Source organism: Seriola dumerili, unplaced genomic scaffold (assembly GCF_002260705.1).
Source record: "Seriola dumerili isolate Sdu_G_001 unplaced genomic scaffold, Sdu_1.0 BDQW01000052.1, whole genome shotgun sequence".
Taxonomy (NCBI): Eukaryota; Metazoa; Chordata; class Actinopteri; order Carangiformes; family Carangidae; genus Seriola; species Seriola dumerili.
This window is the reverse complement of record NW_019174307.1, coordinates 13,002,558-13,029,074: the sequence shown is the minus strand read 5'-3', so window position 1 is coordinate 13,029,074 and position 26,517 is coordinate 13,002,558. Positions and strand designations below refer to the sequence as shown.

Below are 26,517 nucleotides of genomic sequence, written 5' to 3'. Positions count from 1 at the left end.
AGAAAAAAAAAAAACATGCAGCAAAGTGCAAATAATATCTCTCAATAATATGACATCTTCTATTTTATAAAAAAAAAATGAAATAGAACGTTGAATAAATATGCTCTCTAATTGAAATAGAAATCTTAGAGGAGAAACAACTCATCTAAACTCAGCCATTTACTACTGTATACGCAAACTGATCAAACTTTTCCTTTGTCATGTCTTTATGTTAGCAGGGGGAATGAGCACCCACGTTGGCTGTGTTAGATGTTTATTATCTTCTGGCACATTTTACAGTTAGTTAGATAGTTTTTGTCTTGTCAGCAACTGTTTCATTATTTTCTCCACATCATACAAGAAAGGCGAAATACTGCCACGCCCATGATTTCAATGCAGGTGGAGCTGTGTTATTACTCGTGTCATCTCCCACTGCTGCCATTTGTACGAGGCGTAGGTCCCAGTAGACTGTTTTGCACAATAAAGGCAACTTAGGTACAAAGTATGGAAAAGGAGGGGAAAACACGTAAGGTTGTCTATGGAAGCCTATTGACTGATGAGCTCTTATCATAATGGCAAAAATAAAAAGTAGCATTTCATGATATTTTTGTATTGCGACATATTAAACTTCAATACGTTTTCCCATTTCTACTTTAGCAGCAGTCTAAAGCATTCTACTCTGTTTCATCTAATAACAAACTAAACTAAAATTTGCAAAAGTAAACATCACTGTTATTGACTGATTATATTCTCTGAAAGCTAATTATAACAGCAGTATAAGAGACAGCAGTAAAAAGTAGTAGACCTTAAAGTCCCCAGTCAGAGGAAGATCCTCCATTATTTATGCTGTTAATAAATGATCTAAATCTAGAGTACTGTTTGGTTTGTTAATGACAATTTATGCAACATCAGTACAATTAATGTATAAATTATTATTTAAATCAAATAATCTTTTTCAAAGCGTATCACACCAGACATGCATAAAGTTGTAAATCGTAACACTTATAATGTAAAAAAAGGATATGTTTTATTCTTTTTCTTGAAGGCATAGTTAGTCTGACTACGACACACAGACACGTCTGTGTGCTCATGTTCTGTAATGATCTGTATGCAAAGCAGAGCACGGGAATGTAGAGAGAGTGATGAAAGCATGCACAGTGTCATGTGCATGTCTGCATTTAAAATTCAGATGTGGAGAAGTGCTCGATTTCAGTGCCTATAGGGTTGGCTTGTCGTGGCAGTAGTAGAGATGCTGAGACACATGGTCTTCTTTTTCAAAAACAGTTCCGTTGCACGTTATTTCAAAATAAAACACTCTGTGCACTCTCAGTCATTGGTTAGATTCCCAGATGGACAGTGTAGCTGACAGTGGATGGGGGAGGCAGAACTCAGAGAGGTGACATGCCTCTGTTAACTACGTTAACTGAGGAGACTGTCCTTCTTTAAAGAATGACAACATAGGTCATCTGTACATGCGTCTTATTACAACCCATACTTACTTTTTATTGTCAGGTGACCTCTAGCGGCTGAAGTAAAGGAGCAAGTTAGGTGAGAAAGAGACAAAATCTGTGTAAGGAGCAGGTTGGAGTGAATGGATGGGTTGATAAAACACAGGACTTTCAGAGAGGAGACTGCTGTCCCTGTGTCTTTTATCCATGACCATCCCAACGTGTTAGTTATTGTTAACATGATGCCGAAGGTTGGGAACAGCTTGGGTACATCTGCCGTTGCACTGTCCCAGAGATCATATCACAGTAACCATAGCAACCAAAGTCTGGTACACCTGCTGCTGGAATGCTCCTATGGGTCGTATCTGACGGACAAGCAACCTTTATGTGGTCGTTTAGGTTGGAGGAGGAATTGTTGAAGTCAATCAGGGACACTGTGGATGTCTCCTTGAGCAAGCGTCAAGGCCCTTCCAGTGCTACGTGTGTGAGTGTGGACCCATGCATTCCTTGAAAAGATCATTCAACGTTATTGAATCTAAAGAAGGCATGTTTGTGTGGGTGTGTAACCATGGGGTGCTGTACAGTCACTGCTGTGCACACTTTTTTGAATGGACCCCTGAGATCTTTATTATATTAAAGGTCCCATATTTTACACTTTTTCTGGTGTTTTATTTCAAGTTTTGATATCCATAAGAAGATATATTTGTGGTTTTAAGTACTAAGTAGAGGCTCTCAACCTCTCTTCTGATTTGCCGACTGTTTTCTGAGTGATTGAATAAAAATATATCGAGTAAGATTTTAGGTAAACGCTCAGAGAAACCATATCCTGCAAGGTTGTATGGGCGGTCCAGGTGGGCTGGGCTGGCGGCATAGCTGAGGGCAGTGACTGTATAGTCGTGACATCACAAAGTTACAGATGTCCTGACAGCTCATTTTAATGCTCAGTTTCTGAATACAGTCTCTGTGCACTGAGTGCTTTGATACTTGCACAGTATTAATATGGAACATAGACCTGCTTTATAATCAAAAAAGACACGGAAATCTCACTTTATTTAATATGGGACCTTTGAAACACAATTACGGTGACCATTAACCTCAGTAACCACCAATCATCACATCAACCAGAGCAGATGAATTCCAGGATGAGCACTTCAGGATCTGTTCATAAATGTAATACATATAATAACAAAGAGCAGACACACTTTCGGCTGTCAGTGTGGTTCTCTGATTGGAGGGGATGAAAAGTCTCATCTTTTTCAAGAGAGGAAGGAACTGTGTATGTAAATGAATGGGAGGCAGAGCCCCTCTTCATCACACATCCATTACTTTGCGTCAGGAGGTAAGGCATAATTAAATAATGCGTCTCATGCACAGAGGCATATCCCATAGAGACACATCTCAATCAGGCTATCAGAGAATTGGGGTTACTGCTATACAGTACACCAAAGCTCCATGACCTTGGTCCTGTAGTGAGATAAAGACATCAAGTCAAAAAGTGCAACAACCATAGAATACTTATCTTCCTCCACTGTTGTCATTCACAAGGCAACGCTGCTAATGTCATCAAGGAGATAGGCAGATTAGGAAAACTGGGCCTTACTGCTAACTGGGTTGGAAACAGCTCACAGGCTTAAAGTGGCTATCTTGAATATTTCAGTCCTTGTTTGACGTCACCTGTTGTTACTGTTGGTAACAGCAAATGCGGTTTAATATTACAGCTCACAAAAGCGGCAATAATTGGCCTTTTTCAATCATTCTGTGAGCAGCCGTGATCTGATTTTATACTGCACATGGCATAAGTCTGCAAACAGCAGGGCACAGTGAAAGAAGTTGCTTACCTGCCTGAGAAGTTGGAGGTGTGCAGCCTGTCGCCTGCAGCTCCATCTAATAGCTCACTGTGGCTGCTCCTTCTTGTTTCATAACTCCCTGCAATATTTCACACTGATCCACAGTCAAAAAATCTCATGTTTTGTATGAACAATAGCGGTAAGTGCTAAGTTCACTCACAAACACTTGCATTTCCTGTGACTTCCTAATAAAAGTCAACTCGCGTTTCGCCAGTCAAATTATTTTAATGCAAAACTCCATCAGCAGGAAATGTTCGGTTTGCGTCAGCAGCAACTTAATACACCACAAACACCCAGTTCATAATACTGAAAATATACAGTATAAATATTGCAATACTTTCATCAGTGGGCCAGAGGCTCAATCACCAGTGTTACCTCATTCAGCGATAGTGACTTAACAGACATTTATTTAAATAAAAATCTTCAGGATTGCCACTTTAATATATAAGAAAGAGAAGTACAAGTAATAAAAGTTCCCCAGTATTGAAAATTCACCAGATTGATTTATTCTCTGAGACACTTCCAGAACAATTTCAATGCATACACATGTGTGTAAAACAAAGGGTAACACTTCCAAAACCATTCCTGATACTCACTTTTGACATATTTCAACTTTTTCCAAAGTTGAGTCCAAGATGGTTCAAAATAAACTTCAAAAAGAACAAGTTGAGTCTGTACCACAAAGTGAGTTCTGGGCCATAGTTATCAAAAGAAGTTCATTTAAGAAATCTCTTAGTTCTACACCAAAAGTGAAGCATAAGACACAATTATAAACCAAGTCAGTCTTACTTACCTCAAAGAGTATTCTTTGAGAGCAGCTCTCAACCAATCACATGTGAACTGAAAGAGGAATTGCCAGTCATACACAAGGATTTAACACACAACTGTTCTTTATTTTGTAAAAAAAAAAAAAATCTTACATTTAGTCAGTGTTCTGTTACTCTGCAAAAGCCTGTATGGTTAAGTGAGTTTTATTTGTGAATATTCTGTGATACCAGCAGTAGTGGATGGAATTAAATTAATAGAGATGAAATTATACAAAACTGGCAAAAATGGACACAAAACCAATATATAAAATTCTACAGAGGTACCTACATCAGAGAAAACATATGATAAGGTGATAACAAAAAGACATTGACAAGTGCAGAGAAAAAGATGCATGTATTGACAAATTACCACCAGCTTTGTTCTTGTCATTTCCAAATGCTAAAAAAAACATCTGAAAAAACAGATTTTTCAGAAACCAGTGTACAAGAAAGCAGCAATTGCAGCCTGCAAGATAAAATAACCCTATTCTGGTTTATACTGTATGTATTACTCAGGTCATCCTGACCCCAGCTAAAGAACAGTATATTGTACGGGAACATTATGTGTGGCAAAAAAAAAATCTCAATTCAAAGGTTGGGTAATCTGCTCTGAGCATCTGTGTACTTGCCTCTTTTGCTTTTCTGCAGTTTGATAAATATGTGCCCTGGGTTTCTGTGGGTTGCTTGGTTTTGCTTAGTTACTAGTTCATAAAGTCATATCACCTCAGGTCATGCATTAAGAATGAAAAGGCTGTAGCTGCAATTAACATATCTCTCAAGAATCCTGTTAGGAATCAAAAACAGAGTATTTAATATGATGTGAATGCCATTCAAATACAGTACAAGGTGTCAACTATAATCAATTAGATATGGTCATCTATGATCCCACTGTTTGTTGGATGCTGTGGTTTTAAGCTGGAATGGAAAAATATGATGATGAATGATGCAAAAAGATTAGCAAAGATGAATTTTTACAGCCTATTTTATTAAGCTGTTTAGGCTGCCTATTTGAAGGCATCCTTCTTTATTGGGATACATGCTCTTCTTTTAATTGAATATAAGCATGCAAAGCTCTTGTTTTATAATATCTAATATTTATAATACCTTCTTTTTTTTAATTGACACTGTTATGGATCGGATACAATGGTGCTTTAAAGTTATGTGAACCTTTTCGAATGTTCTGTATTTCTGCATTAACACGACCTAGAACATTATCAGTCTTTCACACAAGTCCTAAAAGAAGATAAAGAGAAACCTGCTTAAACAAGTGAGATAAATATTATTATACATGGTCATTTAATTATTGAGGAAAAAGACACAATATTGCAAATCTGTGAGTGGAAAAAGTATGTGTTTTTAATTATCTGGTATGACATCCTTGTGCAGCACACATGTCCGCTTGGAGGAACAGCTTCAATTCTGGGATGTCGGTATGTTTCCTCACGCGAACTGCTCGTTCCAGGTCCTTTCCAAAACATTTTGATTAGATTAAGGACAGGACTTTGACTTGGCCATCCCAAAACATTAACTGTATTCTTCTTTAACCATTCTTTGGTAGAACAGCTTGTGTGCTTCGGGTGCTTGACTTGCTGCGTGACCCGCCTTCAATTGAGATTCAGTTCACAGACAGATGTCCTGACATTTTCCTTTAGGATCCGTTATTCCCTAGCCCAGATGCAGCAAAACAAGCCCAAGCCATGATAATAGCACCAATGTTTCACAGATTGGATAAACCTCTTGTGCTGGAATGCAGTGTTTTCCTTCTTCTAAACATAACGCTTCTCATTTAAACCGAAAAGTTCTATCTTGGTCTCATCCGTCCACAGAACATGTTTCCAGTGGCCTTCTGGCTTGTCCTCGTGGTCTTGAGCAAACTGCAGACCGGCAGCAATGTTCTTTTTGGAGAGCAGTGGCTTTCTCCTTGCGACCCTGACATTCTCACCATTGTTGTTCAGTGTTCTCCTGAAGGTGGAATCATGAACATTAGCATCAGCCAGTGTGAGAGAGGCCTTTACTTGCTTAGAAGTTGCCCAGGGTCCCTCTGTGACCTTGTGCACTATTACACGCCTCGTTCTTGGAGTGATCTTTGTTGGTCAACCACTCCTGGGGATGGTATCAATGGTCTTCAATTTCCTCCACTTGTAAACAGTGTGTCTGACTGTGGATTGGTGGAGTCCAAACTCTTTAAAAATGGTTTTGTAACGTTTTCCAGTCGATGAGTTTTTTCCAGTCTTTTTCTCAGGTCCTCAGAAATCTCCTTTGTTCATGCCATGATGCACCTCGACAAACGTGTGTTGTGAAGATCAGACTTTGATAGATCCCTGTTCTTTGAATAAAACAGGGTGCCCACTCACACCTCACTGTCATCCCACTGATTGAAAACCTAATATCAATAATAATAAAAACCTCCAAAGTAACTGCTCATCTTAGAGGTTCACATACGTTTGCTACTCACAGATATGTAATATTGGATGATTTTCTTCTAGCAACAGGTCTTTATCTACTTTTAGAACTTGTGTGAAAATCTGATGATGTCTTAGGTGGTGTAGAAAATTCTAAAGGATTTACAAAATCATTGTGAGTAATTAATATTAGGTACAGCGGGTTCTAAAAACCCTCTAATTTCTTCCAGTGAGGTTTTTATAGTTGCGCCAATCTCTTGTTTTCTATTTGCACCAAAATTCATTGACATGTGCTGCTTAAGTGTTAATTTATTTTAACACCCTGATGAATGTTTTTGCAGAGAATGAGAGGTGTCAGCAATGCATTATTAAAGTTGTTCTATTATAGGACTCAGGGTGACTTGTAATTTCTTTTTTGGTTCAAAGTAATATTTTCTAATAACTTTCCGAGTTGTGGAGCTTAAAGTTTGAAGACACTCAGACAGTGTCAGAACAGTGTTTTAATCGAGCCAGTTTTGTATCAACTCAAGTCTGTTGAATCTTTGTAATATTTAAGCTGCTTCTTATCTAATTAATTATCTAATGACCCATTTTCACCCAGTATTAAAATGTGATCTGTAAATATAATCTATATAAGCATTTACAAGTTATAAATGCAAGCAGAATGCTTTACATTTGTTATAGATCAGGCTTGCATTGTGTTCGGATCTCAGGCCGAACATGTTAAAAGGTTATCTCACTCAGCCTCTTCCTGCAATCTCAAACAAGCCTGGCGAAAAGCCCCAGGTAAACCCACTCTCTCTCGCTGACTCTTAATTTACATATACAACAGGAAATGCATGAATGCAGGCATATACCATATGTGAACAAAAAGTTAAAATGACAAGTGTAAATGTGGTTTCTGGAGTTGCAGATAACTGAATACAGTAGCTGTTGTAGCTCTTCTGGGTGTCTTTGTAGTTGTAAATAAATGTGAAGAAATCTTAAAACATTGCTAATTAAATGAAGGCAAACAATGAGGGGGAGGTGAGGAGAGAATTTGCACATGCTATGATGAAAAAAAAGATTGTTAATAGCTGAGATGAAATAGTTTTTTATGTCTTTTGCATACAATTATGACAATCATGACAATAATCACCCCAACTTGTGAATTTTGTTTTATTATTTTTATTTCTCAGAGGCGAAGTCAACCAAGCAGCCACAGTGCTAATACTAGAGTCAGTCCATACATCGTCCCTTCTTTCGCAGCAACTAATGCTGGTGCCATAAAGGCTCTGCTACTTTTCATATCTGTCAATGCATTAATGAGGCACATTGGCCCCATTACACTCTAGGCTGCTTGCCTCTCGGGGGAACAAGGGCAGCAGGGAAAGACCAGGCCTGCCGATGATTGCTCTGTTCTCCACAGAGCATAGCTTCCCTTTAATCATCTCCCTTTTTCAAACTTCTCCTGTCGTAGCCTAGGGCGAATCACAAGCGCAAACTCACCACTGTTTCATCAATATTCTGTCAGTTTTCCCCACCATGGGGTCATCATGTGATAAATTTTGCTCACCATGATAAACCATATTGCCTAACTATGTAGTTACCATGGGACTGAGTAAATGGTTTGAGGCAATATTATGTAAAACGGGCCATTTAATATGACCCACAGTACTGTACGTAAATACAACGTGAGCTACAACAACATGCGGCAATTTGTCACTTGTAAGAGAAAAGACTTGATCATATTGTGTCAAATATGGACAAGAATCCTATTTCTTAGAGGCTAGGTGCGGCTCCGACACATCTCTGTATTGACTTGTGAGGAATGAAGCATCATAAATGTCCCAATATGTATGTATGTGTATATATATATATATATATATATATATATATATATATATATACATGTAACTTTGTGAAGTGATCAAACCTGATCAAGTTAGCATAAAGACACCAAAGTTGTTGGCTTGTGTTTCCTCTAACAGTCTGCTATTTTTGGAAATCGTTTTTCCTTTTTTTGTGTTTTTTTTTTTCAAGGTACATAGAGATTCGCCGTCACATTAAATTAAAGGCATGATGAATTATTTCTCCTACAACAGTTATGAAGACTATAAGTTGAAAATAAAGTTATGCCTCCAGGGTGCCACAGACAGAACTGAGCGATTTAACTCAGTATTCAACTTTCTCTCACTGAAGTGTGGTATCAAAGCTAAATTTGACAACACAGACAGTATGGCAGCAAATCAGATATAATGTATTGTGCAATTACATTCATACACTGTGCTGTATTTCTTTAAGGAAGCAGTTTTAAATCTTAAAGTATGTGCAACACTGATAAGTGATAAATATGCATTACTTTTGTTTATTGCTTCAATAGTGTCTTCTCCTCAGTTTCTGTCAGTTACACCATTAAGATGGATCTCACAGCATTTCTGCTACTGCGTGAAACCCAGGCTTTAAAATCAAAACAAATGCAAAATAATAGCCAGTTTTGAATAGCAATGGAATTTCACTTTATGTCAAGTATCTATTCCCAGACACGGGCATAATAACAATCTCACAATGTTGTCACTGACGGTGCTGTCACCGCGAGATGTAAGAAAGATATACGCACTGCCCCGGCTGAGGCTTTGTCGAGATGTCAGTGTAAAATTATGCTGTAATATTTTGCTGTGGCAGATTTATTGCGAGGACATAATCAGTTGTAATTAAGGAAAATAAGGAGGGTGGCTTCGGCTGAGAGTTGAGGGAAAAGTGCAACGTCCAGGATACCGCTGAAAAAAGGGTTTATCATGAACACATGGCATGTAGCCCGGCGGTGGAGGACAGAAACCAGCGCTGCACTGTCATATCAAACCTCGTTTAGTTTGCAAGTGGTTTGCGTGCTGTTTTCTAACCATTTTTGTTTTCTCACGATTTGCTTTGCCGTTCCCATGTGTGTGAGTACTGCAAGACAAACAGCTGAGCGATGTCTTTCGAGTCTCATTTATTGTGAAGTCACAGAGGGGAAACATATTTGCTTTTGCCCTCTGTTGATGGATATTGATTGGATGAAGACGGCCCACGTCTATATGCGCTCTGGTAGTTACCTGCTCTATGCAACATGGCCATTCACCTTTTGCCCAGTTTCCAGACAAGGGCAAAGGAGACAAAGTGGAGGCAACTGCCACTCAAAACATTATCAGAGGACATTCACTTGGTATGCTTTGGGCTAGCCAATATTATTTCTACACTACTGATTTTTTTAATATGCTAAAAGTGCTTTAGAGCCAGATGGCAGGTCTTGGTTGAGAGAATCTGCTGTTTATGGATAGACCTGAACCAATGAGGAGGGCTTTATGACGTGTCAGAGATTAAATAGCCATGTCCGGGGATATACACCCACAGGGCCTCAGCCCCCTGATACTCGACACTGTGGCAGTTGATCTGTTGGCTACGTTACCGCATGGTGCCCCCAGACTTAGACAGGAGGGTGTATTAGCATTTTAGGATTGGCTCAGTCAACAATATAACTCCAACAAGAATGTGATGAAGAGGCAGAATTATCCTTACTGTGGCCTTCCTGCTTGTGAGAAACTATTCGGTCTGTCCCCAAAGTGGTCACTGGTCAGGAAGAGACTTAAGGCATGGCCAAGGTCTCGGTATGAGCAGAAGTGACTCGCTGACCTCTGTAATTGAGATGCAGGAAGAATACTGCATTCGTATCAAATGAAAAACTATTTTAACGCAGACAGGAGGAGCAGTTGCCAGGGAAAATAAGTTGATCGAGGAGTTGTCTGCTCCTTGTGGTTTCGTGGCAAGACCTGCTGCCGAGTCTATGATTAGATTGAACATGCACTAATTTAGCTCAGACTCGCACCAGAGGGATATGCTCCGTGTCAAGCAGCGATTACATCCCCTGATAGGTGCTTGAAAAATGATAATTGTTAAGTTAACAAGATAGAGGTGTTTTAACTGTCGGGGAGAGAATGCCCAATAAGCTGTTTTTATTGCTCGTGCGAGGGAGAGAAAGGGAGATTTAGCAGCTGACAGAACAGCCAGGGGAAACACTGAACACTGTAGCTCAGCACTGGCAGTGCTGCGAGCATGATTTGTGTGTGCTTTTGAGAGTAAAAGTTAAAGAGATAGTCTAGCCGCATACTCCTTTCCTTTTTATTTTATTGAAAGGCAGATAGCACGTCCGGGCATTATCCCGCAGCCAGATAAGAGCTCAGGCCCCTGACATTGTGCTGTTGCCAGGACTGTGACTACAGCTTCAAAGCCAGTGACACATCAGCTTTTGATCTGAGAATAGGCAAGGGCATCTGAAAACCACTGGTCAAAGTACAGATCACTCACATTTGTATGCTGAGCTGAAAGGTGGCACGCAGCTGCCACCCTGTCTCTGTGCATGCAGGAAAAACCCATGACCTGCCTCAGATGCATGCACACAGAAACAAGACAGATGATAAATATTGTAGGAAATACTTTGAGTGTCTGCAAACACGCAGATTTGAAGCGTGCTAACGACATTATCTCATGGACTCACACTACTGTTTTTGGAAATATTTATTCTCTGTAAACATTTCTTCGTGTTTGTTCATTCAAGCCAGGCAGTTACCTTAAACAGTGAGTAAACAGTGCACTGTATACCCAGTATGTTTGGTTAGATTTCATTTTCATCATGGCAAAAGCTAAGCTATGTGAGCTGTAATATATTACAGGCTACTTAAAGTGCTGTTTACTGCTGAATTAATCTCCTGTATGGTGGTTTAGTGCTGTTTGGTAAACTTCCTGTTTTCCTGTTCCTGAGGAAACAAGGAAGGGACATGAAATGGAAGAACATTTGATTAAATATCAAATTAAATACATTATAAAACATTCAGCATATAGTAAGTGGCATAAACATCAGGAACCGCTATATATATAAACGCCTTACACTTCATTAAAATTTTCTCTCTCAAGATATTTAAAATTAAGACATGGTGTAAGAGCAGTTCCAGAGATGACACACTGTTTATCACAGTGAAAAGAGAAAGACCAGAGGCTTTATTCACAAAGCTCCATAGAATAGGACTGTAGTCCAAGAAACCTTCACTTTCACTTAGGACGTAGGACAGAGGTAACAGAGGGGAAGACCAAAATGGAGTTGAGACGAGAGTCATAGGGAGGAGGCAGAGAGAGAGAGAGAGAGAGAGAGAGAGAGAGAGAGAGAAACACAATGAAGTAATATATGGTTCCTGACAGGAAGCAGGGAGATAGAGGGCGTAAGAGAAAAAAGTACCGCTGAGAAGGAAAGGAGGGAGCAGGCAAAACTAAACCTTACTGCAGCTTCTCTTCCTCAAGGTTCAAATTGATGATGCTTAGTCATGAATAATCTATCTGCTTGTTTAAGCTGAACTCAACCATCTTTAAAACACAAGTCTGGTGATATTTTTGTTACCGTCATCAAATCCCATGAAAAGACCAAAACCAACAATGAATTGACACAACTAACAAGAAGTGTTTATGTAGCCAAAGCCTGACATAGCTTATTCTTTTGTACAACAGAGGTCTGTTGTTTAAAAAGCAGAACACACACGCACGCACACACACACACATACATTATTGAGCCACACTGTTCTATTGGGTGACTGGCTCTTCATTACAATAAATCTGGCCAATGTAGTTTGTTTTAAGTAAATTCCTAATACACCGTCCTGCTGCTGTAAATGCTCATTAGAGCACCAAATGTACCCAACGCACACACTGTTTACTCCTGCTTGTGCCCAGCTGTTTCTGCCAACTGTTGAGCCTTTATGAAACAAAATCGTGTAAGCCATTTATAAAGATTGGCATCTGTGTTCAGTATATTGTGTAATGTGAGACAAATATATAAGTTGTACAGCTGCTGAACCACTGAAACCTTTTTGCAACTTTACAATCTAGCAGGACTAAATCAAAGGCGAATGTGTTTTCAGTTTAATAATGTATATAAATAGATAGAAAATGTCCCACAAACTGGACGACGGAAGACCTTCACAGTCCGTAATGTGAAAAAGAATATTCTGTTGTAGTTCTTTCTTAAGCATCTCCAGGCGCACCATTTTCACAAAAGTGTAAGGAACATTATATACAGCATGCCTTGAAGAAACATAGAATATAGATGATGTGATGCATAAAACAGAATGAGAGCAAGGCCATGTACAGCTGTGTCCAATGAGCCTTCATCACTGAGACCTTGGCAAAGCAGAAAACATTACATTCTTCTGTTCTTTCTTTCAGGGGAAATCAGTGTGTGACACAACATTTAACTTTGATGTCACAAGAAAAACTGATAATACAATTACAATATAATACAGTTGCAATATTAATATAATTACAACACAATTACTATATAATTAGATGAAAAGAAAGAAAAAAGAAATCAGGCTTTATAAAAGAATCATTAACGTGTGGTACTTCAAGTTGGGTTCAGAGTAGAATTATCTAATCATCTAATTAAATCCTTTTCTGCAAAGCTCCAAGTTCCCCGTATTTAACTATAACACTATGAACGTTAAATAATACATTATAATGTTGCAAGTTTAAGTACATTTGGGTTTTTTTTTTTTTTAATCCATTAAATGTTTGTGTGCTAGTTAAAATAGGAGACTTAAAGTGAATTGTTTTTCAGCCTTCTGACGATAAATATTTTCCAGATAGTCTAATGAGTTTATAAATGGTTTATTTGGTTGAAGAAATATAGTTTTATCATCCCATAAAAGACCACTGCATCATTTAGTGCATCTGAACAATTAAAAATCAACAAATCTGGAGATAAATGGTTTTTATTGGGCAATGATAAGGACAGTCATGTGCCAAGTGTGAGTGTGTGAAAGAAAACAAAATGTATTGTCTTTTCCCAGCATGTTGGCAGTGGTTTATGTTTTGTTGAAGCTGTTGAAGTTATTGAAGTCCTGTGAAACAAAAATGATAATATCCTGGTTCGCACATCCAGTGAGTAAACGCTTCTATCATTAGCCTTGTTGGCACTTATTACTGAACCATAGGTATCACATAATAATGCCACCTTTACTGTCATGAGGAATCAGTATCACACATAATGATATGTGTCATCTGTTATTATGCCAGTGAAAACAAATACAATGTAATATCCTGATGTGAGGTGAAGGGGAGGCTGTTTTGTCTGTGATCCTCATGGTGATTTTTAATGAGAATATCAACCCTGTAATAGGCAGTTGTTTATAATGTGGAGCTTCTCAACACACAAACACACACACACACACACACTCTAATCTCTGCTTCCTCACATACCATCATCATCATCATCACAGGAGTGATACTGTCACATGATTTCCCTGTATGTCCTCCCCACTTACACCTGTTCCCGTGGCAAGCACTTTTTCCCTGTGAGACCACACGGAGATTCATATAAACATGAAAGTGTGGGGTGAAAAAAACAAAATTAAATAGTTGGTATCCATTTGAAATGAATTTCCCACCCTCATTTCCTTTCCAGTTGCTTTCATCACCCCATTTCTCAAAGACATAGTGCCATCTAGTGTGCATTGCGGCTGGTTGCATGCCTGGGTTGCTTGTTGCAGTCATATTATTTATTCATGGGCAATGCGCAATGAGGTGAGACTTTTTCCCAGAGGCACATTTATTATTGTGTGAAAAGGCCTTTCAACATTTCCTCTTCTTTTGAAACTTTGGTCCTTTAAGCATCAGACATTTGAGGTATTTTAGGTTCATTGAATACTTTTATTTTATTCCCAGTGGATGTCTTTTAGCATTCTGTCTCAGTAGGGAGTTTTAGACATCTGCCAAGACTATTTGTTTGTTCTGGTTTTTGATATAAAAAAAACACTCAACATGCATTCACACTTATATCGGATATATAATGCGGAGTAGAACTGTAGAATATGGAATATTAAAGACATTATCAGTCATCTTAGGTACTTTTGCTAAAATAATGTGCAAATTGTTTATCTATTTTAAGATACATGGTGCTAATTCAATATTAACTTTATGAAAATGTGAGTTTGTCAGCAGTGTAATTCACCTATTTGCACAGACTCGGTTTTGCTGGCAGATCCTGAGAAAAACTGTGAATCTCTCACTAAACTTAATGTGTGAGGTTTAGTCAAACATTGCCAGTCAATCTCTTGCATTGAGTGCAGCCTTGACCCTCTGGGCAGTATCAGAGCTGCTGAAGTGCTTTGGCATCAGTGTGACAGGATTAACACATCAAAAGCAGTGTCGGGGCCTACAGCAGCGTCACACAGTCAGTACAGCACCTTTCATGTTCTGCTCAGGTTCACTACAATTTCACGTAAGCCAACAGCAAGTCAGACGGAAAAAGATAATGGGCCAACCTGCTGCTATCAGGCTTTCCCTCAGCTTCAGTGAAATATGTCAAATTCTGTGTGTTTGATGAAAGATTGGAGTTCAACAGGCTCAAGTCAGGAAACGATATCTGACTGTGTCACATGGCCGGGATGCAAAGGATCATTTAAGTCTGACATTCAAGCTGAAATTATTGCTGCAAGCCTGCGTGGTCTCACTTTTCATGATGCAAACCTTCAATAGTCGACATGAAAGGGAAATTAAATCCAAATAATTTTTTCGGAAGTCGGGGGTTGAGATGTCTCAGGAATCCCTTTAAGATAAGATAAGATAAAAATGTGGGTGGGGCAGTTTTATAATGAATTTACAAATGAGCTGCATCATGACAAACAGGTGTTAAAGAAGACTAAAGCTCAGTTAAGACACAGTTAATTCGACAAAATGCTAAATTTAAACCATACCATTTTTCATACACTGTATTCTCTTTCTGATGCTTTAACAAGGATATTATGGTAATGACTGATATTGTTGTAAGGCTTTGGGGGCTACAGCAACTTATCAGCTTATAAAAAGGCATTGGTCATAATGTGTGCTATCTTTTATTTATTTTCTTGCTTGGGAGAAATAATGTCTTATAAAACAAACTCCACATTGGTTGCAAATCTACATCCAGTTCATATTTGATCAGATTTTTTTTTTTTTTCTTTTCAGCAGCGGTACACTATGTACTGCATCAGCTGTTAACTTTAAGGCTGCGACTGCTACACTGTAACACAGACTTGACTTGTTTATACAAGGGTTTTGTTTTTTGTTTATTGTTTTTCCACCCGTGTAACAACCCCTGTCTTTGCTAAGGTGGTGGACATAAAAGAGAAACTGAAGCTGTCCAAGAAATTTTGGTCCAACCTGCCTGAGGCGATGTGCGTGGAGGACAGAGTGACCGCTGGAAATGCCAGCGATGAGGAGTGCTGGAATGGACACACCAAGGGCAGGTAAGGGGCGCCAGGGCCCGGGGCTTTAATGCAGTCCAGTACAAAAGGTTATTTATAATTCCAGCGTCTTTTCAAGTCGCCTAATGTTAATCAGTTTAATCCTAGAATTAAGGAGCAGATTTTGTGCTTTCCCTGTCTAAAACTCATTTTAAACTCAGAGCTTGACATACTTTTTGGTCCGACTCTACAACTAAACAGAACGGATGTGGTCTCTTGAATACCCAAGAGTTGATAATTTTGGTCCATGGATGCACTCCTATGGATATAGTATAATATTCGTTGATGCTATTTGCCATTTTTATCTGTTTCATTTTATTGAATTGTGTTTTCATTCTTCTTTAAAATGTGCTACCAGCATAGTCTTTCTGTTTCCTCTATTAATCTGATTTCATTTTCAACGCAAATGTTTGCATAAGAATTCCAGTTGCCTCCAGCCATCACTGAGGTTACATTTAACTGATGTGTGCTGCTTTCATGCATAACGTCAAATGTGTGATCAAAAGACATTCAGCAGTCATATTTTACATTCCTTAAATAACTTGTACAGCTAATACTCTAACTCTGTGAATTGGTGTTGTATCTGACAGTGACCAAAAAAGAAAGAAATCAGTCACGGAAATCAAATGTTGCCCCTTTTAAGATTTCCGAGGTATATACAATGGAGGGTGGCCTGGGCTTAGGGGAAACAAATGCTATTGTGTCCGACGATTTGCAGAATGCCCTCACGTGATATCCCTCTGATTATTTATCGCCAAGAATGCAGGCAGCTGACGTGTTTTCCCTGGAGAAATAGCTCACATGTACTGTATGTCAGAATGTTATACCCAACATGATTAGGTCAAATTTTCATTTTACCAACACTGCTTTGTCCTCAAAGAGCAATTTTCAAAGTGCTGCATGAGAATGAGACCCAAATCTCAACACAGCAAAATGTTTGTGTATTCAAGTCCACTCTTAACCTCCCTGTGGTCTTTCTTTTTCTGATATATTCTGATATGTGAATAGATAGTTTTCCTTTGTCCCCGCTGCCATTCAATTGTTTAATAGCAGATAGTATTTTAGTGTTGTGTGGGGATGGCTTATTGGCACAGACTGCTTGTTTGACTTCTGCACTTCCACCTTGATTCCGAAAGAACTCTTACATATTACCCTGGCCATGATGTCATATTGTTTGTTGGTGTCCATAAGTGTTAAGGGAAAATAAAGACTTTAATTTGGACTTTGAACTTTGATAATGAGAATTCATTGCACATCAGACAGCTCAGATAATGGGGTTGTCCAGTGTTGTGAATACTGACAAATGAACAATGGCTTTCTTTTTCTTTTAACAAGCACCTTGTCAAAACTAATAACGCCAATTTATTTATTTAATTTGTTGTATTTTTGAACTAAAAGGTACTTCCCTGAAGTCCAAAAGGATGGACTGACCAACCAGGTGAATAACCCTGAGGTGGGCGTGGACATCACCCGCCCAGACACTTTCATCCGCCAGCAGATCATGGCTCTGAGGGTGATGACCAACAAGCTGAAAAATGCCTACAACGGCAATGATATCTACTTTCAAGACTCAAGTAAGCCATTGCCATGGAGAGATACGTGACAACATGCAAGTGTTGTTTTTTTTTCTTTAGGCAGGAAATGTATTTTTAGTCTCGCCATCCCTGCCCGACTTGGTCAAGTTCATGCTCCAGCTTGTCACTCAGCTGTGCTTTGAAATGCTACCTGCAGCTGTAATCAGTATCAATAAAGCCACAAGATGCACTGAAGAAGAAAATAAATAACAAAGGCAGTCTGCAGCGAAAAACAAAAAAACAATGGCAATAACCGTAGTCTTCATCAAGGTATATGTGAAACACTGATGAAGACATTTATGGAAGGATTTGGAGGAGGAACATTAATTATATTCTCCTCAATTTAACTACATGCCAAAAGAGTGTACAGTCACATAAAGACAGAGTGGTATTATATGTACATATATCTATCTATCTAAATTCTATCTATCTATATATATCTATCTATATATATATTTATTTATTTTTGGTAAACCTCCATTAATTGGTTTTCTATAAATCCAGCAGATATAGTAGCAGTATTAACATTAACTTGGTGTCTTGATGTAGTCACTCTTCTTTTAGCTCTGTTTTAGGTCACCACTACCTCTTGAGAGAAACATCTGGCTGAATGCTCCGCTATTTTTTTCACCTAGTTGTTAACTTTGTCTGCCTGTCACTTGCTGAACCAAACTAGATAGCTTGTTGGCTGTAAAACCAAAACAATGAGCTAAAATACACTAAAATGCCCCACAGAGCTAAATGCAGACTCAGGTGATGATTCTCTGTAGGTTCATCTTGTCTCATAGTTCTGAGCCCATATAGTTATGACTCTATGACTCTTAATAGTTAGTTTTTTTTTTAAATCATTATTGCAGCTTTAACTTGAATGTGAAATAATATATTGCAGCCTTAAAGTGACAGTTTAGGATTGTGAAATATGGCTGAATTGTTGACTAATGCTACTCTGCTATTTCATTGGTGTGCTCAGCCTGGCTTGTGTTTTGTTATGGTGTTGCAGGCGACGAAGGCAGTGGCTCAGGCAGTGGCAGCGGCTGCACAGAGGTCTGCCCCACAGACATGGACGGTGCTGCCACCGAAGCCCCAGTGGTGAAAGCCGACCGGAGCGGGCCTGTGGGTTACTCTGCCCCGCTCCACGCACCCTCTGTAGCCCTGCCGACCGTGCTAGCCCTCTCAGCCCTGGCATTCCACCGACAATGGAGATAATGCTGGAGGAATGGGCCAAACATGGACAGCAGCAGGGTTTTTTTTTTTTTTTTTTGCAGTTTTTGTATTCAGGCAGATTGGAGCTACAGTCAAGCAGACAGTATTCAGGCTGCCAGCCTTGAGGCTAGAGGAGTCTGCTCTGAAAAAGAGAGCAGTCATGCATCATGATTTCCCACTTTCCCAAAGATCGTGCAGTGCCATCCTTAGACTTGATATTTTACGGCATCACTTCACCATCTAACACGGATGCTGACCCAACTCAACAAACTCTGCTTCAGAGATTGAAAAAAAAAGTATTTCTTGCACATATGGCAGGTATTAATGTAGGTAATGTGGAAAAATATAACACGCACTTTGATTGTTTTGATTTTTTTAAATGCAAAAATTGTTTGTGTGTTGAAAAATGTTGAGAATGTGGTTATTTGATGCACCTAAAAGAGGCACAATAAGTTTCATATATGTTTAATATTATATTTTAAAACAAAGACAAAGGATAATGATCTAAGTGACATAAAATTCAGGAACATGTAATTTCCATCTAAAGTTTTAATTGAATTTTTGTTCCACTGTTATTCACTCATGTGCCAATTATTGATTTTGAGGGAAGTGATTCGAAAATTCATCAGAAATGTCATGTTTTCATGCTTGTTTTTAGATCGAATGCAGACATTATAATCATGTTGCTTCATCTTATGATTTACAATAATTTCAACCATGGAATTTGGCAAGATTTTAGGTTAATTTTACCATGTGTTGGTTCATGGATCTGCTCTGCTCTTAGCTATCCATGAAACTGTTCAACAGCTGCCTTGTGCCACAACTCACAATATGTTAAAAGGGATAAGATTGACATTTTTATATACTCATTTGCCTTGTAACAAATTTATTATCTGCAAAAATGTTATCATATCGTGCTGGTTTCTCAGGCTCAGCTTCAAGAGTAGACAGCCTGGACAGAATTATTATGGAGCAGTTATTGTCGTACAGAGGCGACATACAGTACAGTAGTGACATCAGTGTGATGTTGGTTCTGTTGTGTTGTGGGGTGCATGAAATCAATTAATTCACGTCAGAGTGGGCTAAACGAATTCTAATCCTCACTGATATAAAATGATTGATTGATAATATATTTCTGTTTTTTTATGTCTCCATTATGTGACTGGTTACAGAGTGTTTCCACCTAACCACTGTAAAGCTTCAGTGACCTGCCTGCACAACCACTCAATAAGGAGATACTACTTTAAAAGATATTTAAATGGTTCTCAAACAAACTCCTTATAAAGGTAGTCCTACATAGTAATCAAAAACCATGACTTTGTCCTGTGCACTTTGTGTAAATAGACATTGCACTATTAAAAGCACAGCAATTCAATATAAAATTACCATCACTGAAGGAGGTCTTGTGCAGCTGTAATCTCTGCATTAATTTACAGTAATTGGGGCCTATGAAAGTTTTTCTGCTGCATCCTCAGAATACTCTACAAGTATTTCCAGAAAAAATGTTTGATAAATGCGTATGTGATTTAATAGTCAAAGCTTATTCTGTAACTGCTGTAACAATTTAGATAAAATAGTCATTAAAATGTGCATTGTAGCAACAAAAGTAAAATACTGTCAGACAGTATTAACAAGTCGAATTGTAAATCACAAAATTTTCAAAAAAAATAAATGATTACCACAGTTACGTAAAAGGTGAGGGAATTATTAAGAGAGGAAGCAGCAAACAGCACACAGTGGGTACTGGAAATGCAAAGAAAGAGTCCCTAAATTTATCTGCAAAGCTTGAATGGTTATGTCTGCTGCACAGACAGGCTTGAGGCCGACCACAGTCACCTGTGAAATGAGAATCTGTGGAGACTGGACAGGGCTGAACGCTTCAGTGAAGCTCCTCAGTAGAGCGTACTTACAGAGAATGTGAGAGGCCTGGCACTGCTGAGGGGGGCGGACAAAACCAGCCTGTATGTACGTCCACTGTTCTCTGAGAGCCCGTCAGCTCCATAACCACCAGGCCAGCTAAGCTTACATATCCACAGAATTAGCCTGTGTTATACCCTTCGCAGTATATCAATGAATATTTGTTGAGCTTTTCTTTGTTGCATTTAAGTCAGCGTTTGCATCCACATTGCAAGAACAAAAAATATAGACAAATCTGTCAAATGTGTCATTCAAAAGGATTCTTTATTATGAATATTGACCTTACAGGATGCCCTTTTTATGTTTTGTATCATTGAACTTTTAATGGTAATATTTTTGCAATAAAATATTGAAAATGGTTGTCTGGTCAGACAAATGATCTGAAAAATAGAATTAGCAGGAAACGCTATAAGTCAGCATTTTTTACAATCAATGCATTGCTGTATGAATTCAAATCCTGATGAGGTGAAGTCTGTTTGGAGTTTGAATATAATTTCAAACTGAGAGGGGATGAAGAACTAGATGAGCAAATATGCCTTACTGTTTTTCAGTGCAATTAAGATGATTGCATTTGTGTTTTGTTACTGTTCTTGAGAATAAATATTTATTAAAAACATTCCAATAGATTCGTATTTGTCGCGACTGTTGAAAAGAAATTGTTAAAGGTGCATATTGTGGAAAGAAAGTGCTGGAAATGAGGTCACACTTTGGTAAGCTGGCTAAACCAGTTTGAGTTCAAGTACATTTATTTTGATTGGCTTCAGTTGAAACTTGTAAGTTTCTATCAATATTTTTCAGTGGATAGTACAATTCAAATTATGGTCTAGTATGAAATTAGTCTTAACATCTAAAAGGTACAAGTGTCGTTCATTCACGATTAGTATTTTCCTCTTGCTTCAGGGTCGAGCTTACACAACATTGTAGACTGTCTGCTCCATCTCTCTTAGGTAGGTATGAGTACTGAAGTGCATTTCAGAACAACAGGTGAAATCTAGGCTTCCTCTGTGTACTTTCTATTTGTGAAGTCTGCTTTTATCAGAGGTTCAAAGCCACTGTTTCTTCGTTGACGCAGGTAGAGCACAAAGATAAGGAGAAGCACCAGGAGACCGATGAAGACTCCCCCCAGAGTGGAGCCCAGCACAAACACAGTGGGTCCTCCGTCTGCCTCTGTAAAGATGAAGCACAGGTGGAGATAAACATGGAAACCTTTTAGCAGCAGCAGCAGAAAAACAACATTTAAATGTAATCCAGTATGTTAAAATGGGATTTTTCAAATGTTTTCTCCTATATAACAAAGAGCAATTTAATAGGTTTGATGAAGCTGTGGACCAGCATCTATGATTCAACATTACTTAGCTATGAACTAATACTTCTGATTTCTAAACTAACTTTCTAGCCCATACTGTGGTTTGCAAAACAAAAACTTCTAAATTGTCAATTTGTCAAAACACTGAATTGCCCAACTAAAGCGGACAGTGCTATTAGCAAGTGTGTACTCTCAAGCTAAAGACCCAAAAAATGCAAAAGTAGGATGATTACAGCATTTTGTGCTTTGATGTAATGCGTCAACAAGACTTTAGTTCTTGCTGTAATTTGTCAATTTTCTTGTATATATTGGGGGGAAAAAAATGGACCTTTGTTGGACAATTACAGGCTGGCATCACTCAGTAGTCTTTCCCAGAGACTTGAGCAAAAGGAGAAGGAAATGACTTGATACCCTTCTAGTCTGATCTGAGGATGGAGGTTAATAAAGTTGAAGGAATAGTTTGATATCGTGGGGGAAACGATTATTTGCTTACTTGCCAAGAGTTAAATAAGAAGATGATACCATTCATGTTTGTTTCAGTAAATATAAAGCTACCACCAGCAGGCAGTTAGCTTCCAGGAAAAACACTGCATCTGGACAAGAAATAGTCATAACCCTCTACCTACACGAATGAGATAAAACATGTTCGTTAGTGAGCTTTAGGGGTGCTGGTTGGTGGATTTCATTACCTTAGGACAGAGCCAGGCTAGCTGTTTCATCCTGTTTCCAGGCTTTACGCTAAGCTAAGCTAAGCAAACTGACTGCTAGCTGTAGCTACATATTTACCGTATAGATCTGAGAGTGGAACCAATCTTCTCATCTAACCCTCAACAAGAATATCAAAATGTTCCAAATTCCCAGAATGTCAAACGATTCCTTTAAACTTGTTCTTTCTTTTAACACTTGCTCACCATCCAGGGCAACAGAGTAGGAATATCCCAGCTGATCAGACGTGATATAGATCTCCTCATTAGTGATCGGAGGGAAAAAGGGAACCATGTTGTAGTCCCTGTTGTGACCAATGGGGGCCATCTCATCTGGGAAGGTGGCATTGGATGGAATAAACCTCCTCATCCACTCGTCAAAAATAGCATCAGTGAAAGCGTGGAGCACCTGTAAAGTAAACAACCACAGGGACTTTAATAACATCAACTCTACCACACCATCCAGCATTTCAGTGTAAACCATGAAATCAGACTCTGACCAGAAAGATGGGGTCGTTGGCTGCAGAGTGGGACAAAGAGCTGGTTCCATTGAGCATGGAGTGCACGAGGTTGTGTAGATTGTTGACTGATTCATCCAGTTCTCCATCTGGCTTTTCATACCCTTCAAGAGCATTTCTGTAAGTTGCAAAGCACAAGGTTTGTTAAACTGTTGTCAACAAACTCTTAAAGCTAAGGTTTAAGAGGAATCTACAGGTATAGATTTAAAAGTATTATTGATGCTAAACAGTAGAATATACCTAAAACTAAAGGAGGAGTTGGTGAAGTAAGGAGGGCTGTCAAAGTCCCTGATTCCAAGACAGCTTCTGACATCATTCATGGTCGGCAGAGACATGTTACTTTGCTCCATCATCCCTCTCTGGATGAAACCCTCACTCGTGCCATTACAAAGAGTCACCAGGCGATTGTAGTCATCCAAACTGAGAGGGGAAAACAATTCAGGCATTAAAATGCTTCACTGATTTGTACCAATGAAAAACACAGTTATTTTCCCCACAATATTTAGTTCATTATACTCCAACCAATAATTATTTTGTTCTCTCCCTCCCCGCCGCCTTCAATATTTTGTGCAGACCTGTTACACACCACCCCCCATCTGGAGAATCTGGACTGGTTACTGATGAGAGAGGGGTTATCTGGGTTTCGGGCCCCCAGCAGAGAGTCGGTACAAACGTCACACTCACTCTGCCCTGTGGCAAAGTTCCAGTAAGGGATCGCAAAGTTCTCATTGCCAGTCAGTCTCTGCAGGGAACAGACACATTTTATTGATATTAGTTTACATTAGTATCAGAAATCTTTATTATGGTCAGAAACATGGGGTCATTCAAGAATTATAAGTATCATGCAGTTCCTCTGACTCTAAATTGCCCACCACAGCCCCCACCTATACGACAGTCAAGGTATGAGCGTTAAAGCTAATGCATGGATGATTGGATGGATGTGTTTCATCCTGATTTCCGTTGTTGAAAGCACATGATAAAACTTCTCTTAGGCAGGTTATCTGCTCCAGATATCAGACCCCTGATGTACCAATACCATAAAAATAGTCCAATTTAAGGGTTTGAAAATTAACTGCAAAAGAAACTATTATATAGAAAGTAATAATACAATGAAAAGATGATAACCCAGAAAGAGAGATAACATGTTTTTTTTTAAAGAGATGACACATACCTGTAGCTCTCTCTCCAAGCTCAGAAGATGATACCTGTGCCAGGTAATGAATGCTGGACCTTTGTGTGAGAAATCGATGGCTTTGAATGGGCGACCTGGACCTGCAGGGAAATTAAGTATCTCATGAGCTCCTCATGGCAATAATGTGCACAACACGCACTATATGTAAAATTATTATTAATGATTTTTAATTAATGTATGAGTAAACAAATGTAAACAAAACCAAGTTATTGTGAAGAACTGAAAACATTAGAGGCACAGTTTGTTTACAACAGTATTGTTTGTAAACACATTAAGAACAGGTCCATATTTTCAACTATAATAAACTAAGAATTGGCACAAAATGTATGGATTCAATTAAAATTTAAGTAAAACGTAACGATTATGAATTTGAATATGCCACAAACTGATAAAAAAGAAATATATATATATATATATATATATATATATATGGTTTTGAGCTTTAATTTGCATAAAATAGTTAGAAAAAAAAGTCTACTCATATAATTTTATCTAAAAACATCTGGACCAATTTTAAAGTATGGCTATAAAAAGTAATACCAGTGGAAAAAAAGATGGATCTCCTATGTGAAAGCTAATTTGAATAGATTTTTACAGTTAACTCATTCCGACTTTATATTCCTAATATTTCTATTATTATTATGTTCCCATTAAACTCAATCAGCCATATCATATAAACTAATGGTTTTATGTCAAGAAATGTGACCATGCTCATATACCAAGAAGAGTGTCTCGGACTGAGTAGTAATGTTGCCACACAAAGAAGTCATAGATGGAGATGTTGGCAATCTGTGGCTCGGTTCCATTTGGTCCCAGGAGTCCCAGCCAGTGCTGGGTGGCAATAACGTAGTCTGGGTGGAGGGTGGTCTTAGCCAGCTCCAGAGCATTCAGGAACTCCTGGAGCTCTTCAGGGGTCAGGGAGTGGATGTTCTTCCTCACCACAGGAGCTTTCCTCTGGTCACAGTTTTGCCCGGTCCAGCCAAATTTACACTGGCCACAGTCATAACCTGCAAAGTTCCCTGTAACACAGAGGGCAAACTAAACATCAAATCACAGGTAATTTGTGTTGATTTTAATGATGATATAATTGAATCTACCTCTTCTTCAGCTGGTCACTGACAGTATCTTAATAAAACTATACAGCACTCACCAGTACACCTGCAAGTCTGGTTGAAGAATTTGGTCGGCCACCTCTCTCTGTCATCAACATTTCTCAGTCTGTATGGTCCTCCCCAGGGTTTGCTGTCGACTCGAACTGCAGAGCAGATTCCTCTCCCCGACAGAGAGCCACACACATTGGCAGGATCTGAGCCCAGAGCAGGGCAGCACTGCTTGGACAGGATGCCCTCCACTGTGCAGCACACTCGAGGAAACTGAGCCTCTGCAGGCTCAGGCCAAAGGAGTAAACAAAGAAGACCAAGACCCAGGGCGTTCATCATATTTCACCTGTCTGTTTTCTCCTGGTGACTAATCAGTTTGTAGATCAACTTTCTTCTACAGTCAATTAGTTTCCCCAGAGGAGCATAGAATCTCACTCTGCCACGGTCCCCCGTTGTGTATCTTCAAATTAGATCCAGTGATAGTTTTAACACCAGTGGAAACAACACTTAGACCCAGATCATGTTGTGTTCCAGTTGGTTACACGCACATTAAGACAGTCTGTAATTTCTCTTCTTGCTTTTGTAGAGCTGAGAGGGGATTAGACCATAGGTCTTGTGATGATCACCTGACAACAGAGCTGTGAGCTAGGCTAAGATCTGGATGCCTGCCTGTACTGCCAGAAGGGACTATAAAGTGTTTCATAGCTTCTCTGTACCAAAAGACTAAACCATGCCTCATTTCACTTTACATAACTCAAAGTATATCAGACAAGAATCAGATAAATACATCAGATTTGCCTCCAACGGAACAGATTGTAGACATTTGATCAAATATAAAATAAAATACCTATCAATGTGTGGAAAACAAAAGACTTAGGATTTAGGATTTAGATTTAAGTTTTAGGAATAATTCAGGTGAGAAAATTGAAATAGAAACATTGTAAATCAACTGATTTGTTGAGCCATTCTGATCTATAGCACATGATGACTCTTTACTCTTTACAATATTATTTAGCACTTGGCCACAGTGGCAAGGAAAAACTGTAGCTCTGTTGTGTAAACTTTGACTAATCACTTTCATCCTGCTAGACGTGACAGTTTTCATAAATTCTCCGAGCCTGTTATCAGGATGGGTCTGTTCTCGGCTTCCTGTGGCAACTGTTCAGCCCGGTCTCAGCTGACACCCTTTGCTGTGCATGTGAGGGAGAGAAAGAGCAGCTGTAGTTGTTGTAATTGT

The 26,517-nt window shown here is 38.8% G+C and overlaps 2 protein-coding genes across 2 annotated transcripts in view; one reads left to right on the top strand and one right to left on the bottom strand.

The window, feature by feature from the left end:
- Window positions 1–18,546, top strand: part of LOC111218635 (glypican-6-like) — an 83,374-nt gene extending 64,828 nt beyond the window's left edge. Inside the window, exons 8-10 of the mRNA XM_022741028.1 lie at window positions 15,633–15,769; window positions 17,165–17,340; window positions 18,341–18,546. Coding sequence (XP_022596749.1) covers window positions 15,633–15,769; window positions 17,165–17,340; window positions 18,341–18,546 — 519 coding nt within the window. The remainder of the gene's footprint in view (window positions 1–15,632; window positions 15,770–17,164; window positions 17,341–18,340) is intronic.
- Window positions 18,547–20,155: 1,609 nt separating this feature from the next.
- On the bottom strand, window positions 20,156–25,808 carry dct (dopachrome tautomerase). The gene is made up of 8 exons (XM_022740642.1): window positions 25,331–25,808; window positions 24,900–25,199; window positions 24,160–24,260; window positions 23,564–23,730; window positions 23,229–23,408; window positions 22,971–23,106; window positions 22,678–22,879; window positions 20,156–21,627 (listed from the first exon to the last, which is right to left on the bottom strand). The coding sequence occupies exons 1-8, from the start codon at window positions 25,617–25,619 to the stop codon at window positions 21,452–21,454; spliced, it is 1,551 nt and encodes a 516-aa protein (XP_022596363.1). The 5' UTR covers window positions 25,620–25,808; the 3' UTR covers window positions 20,156–21,451.
- Between the last annotated feature and the right edge of the window lie 709 nt (window positions 25,809–26,517).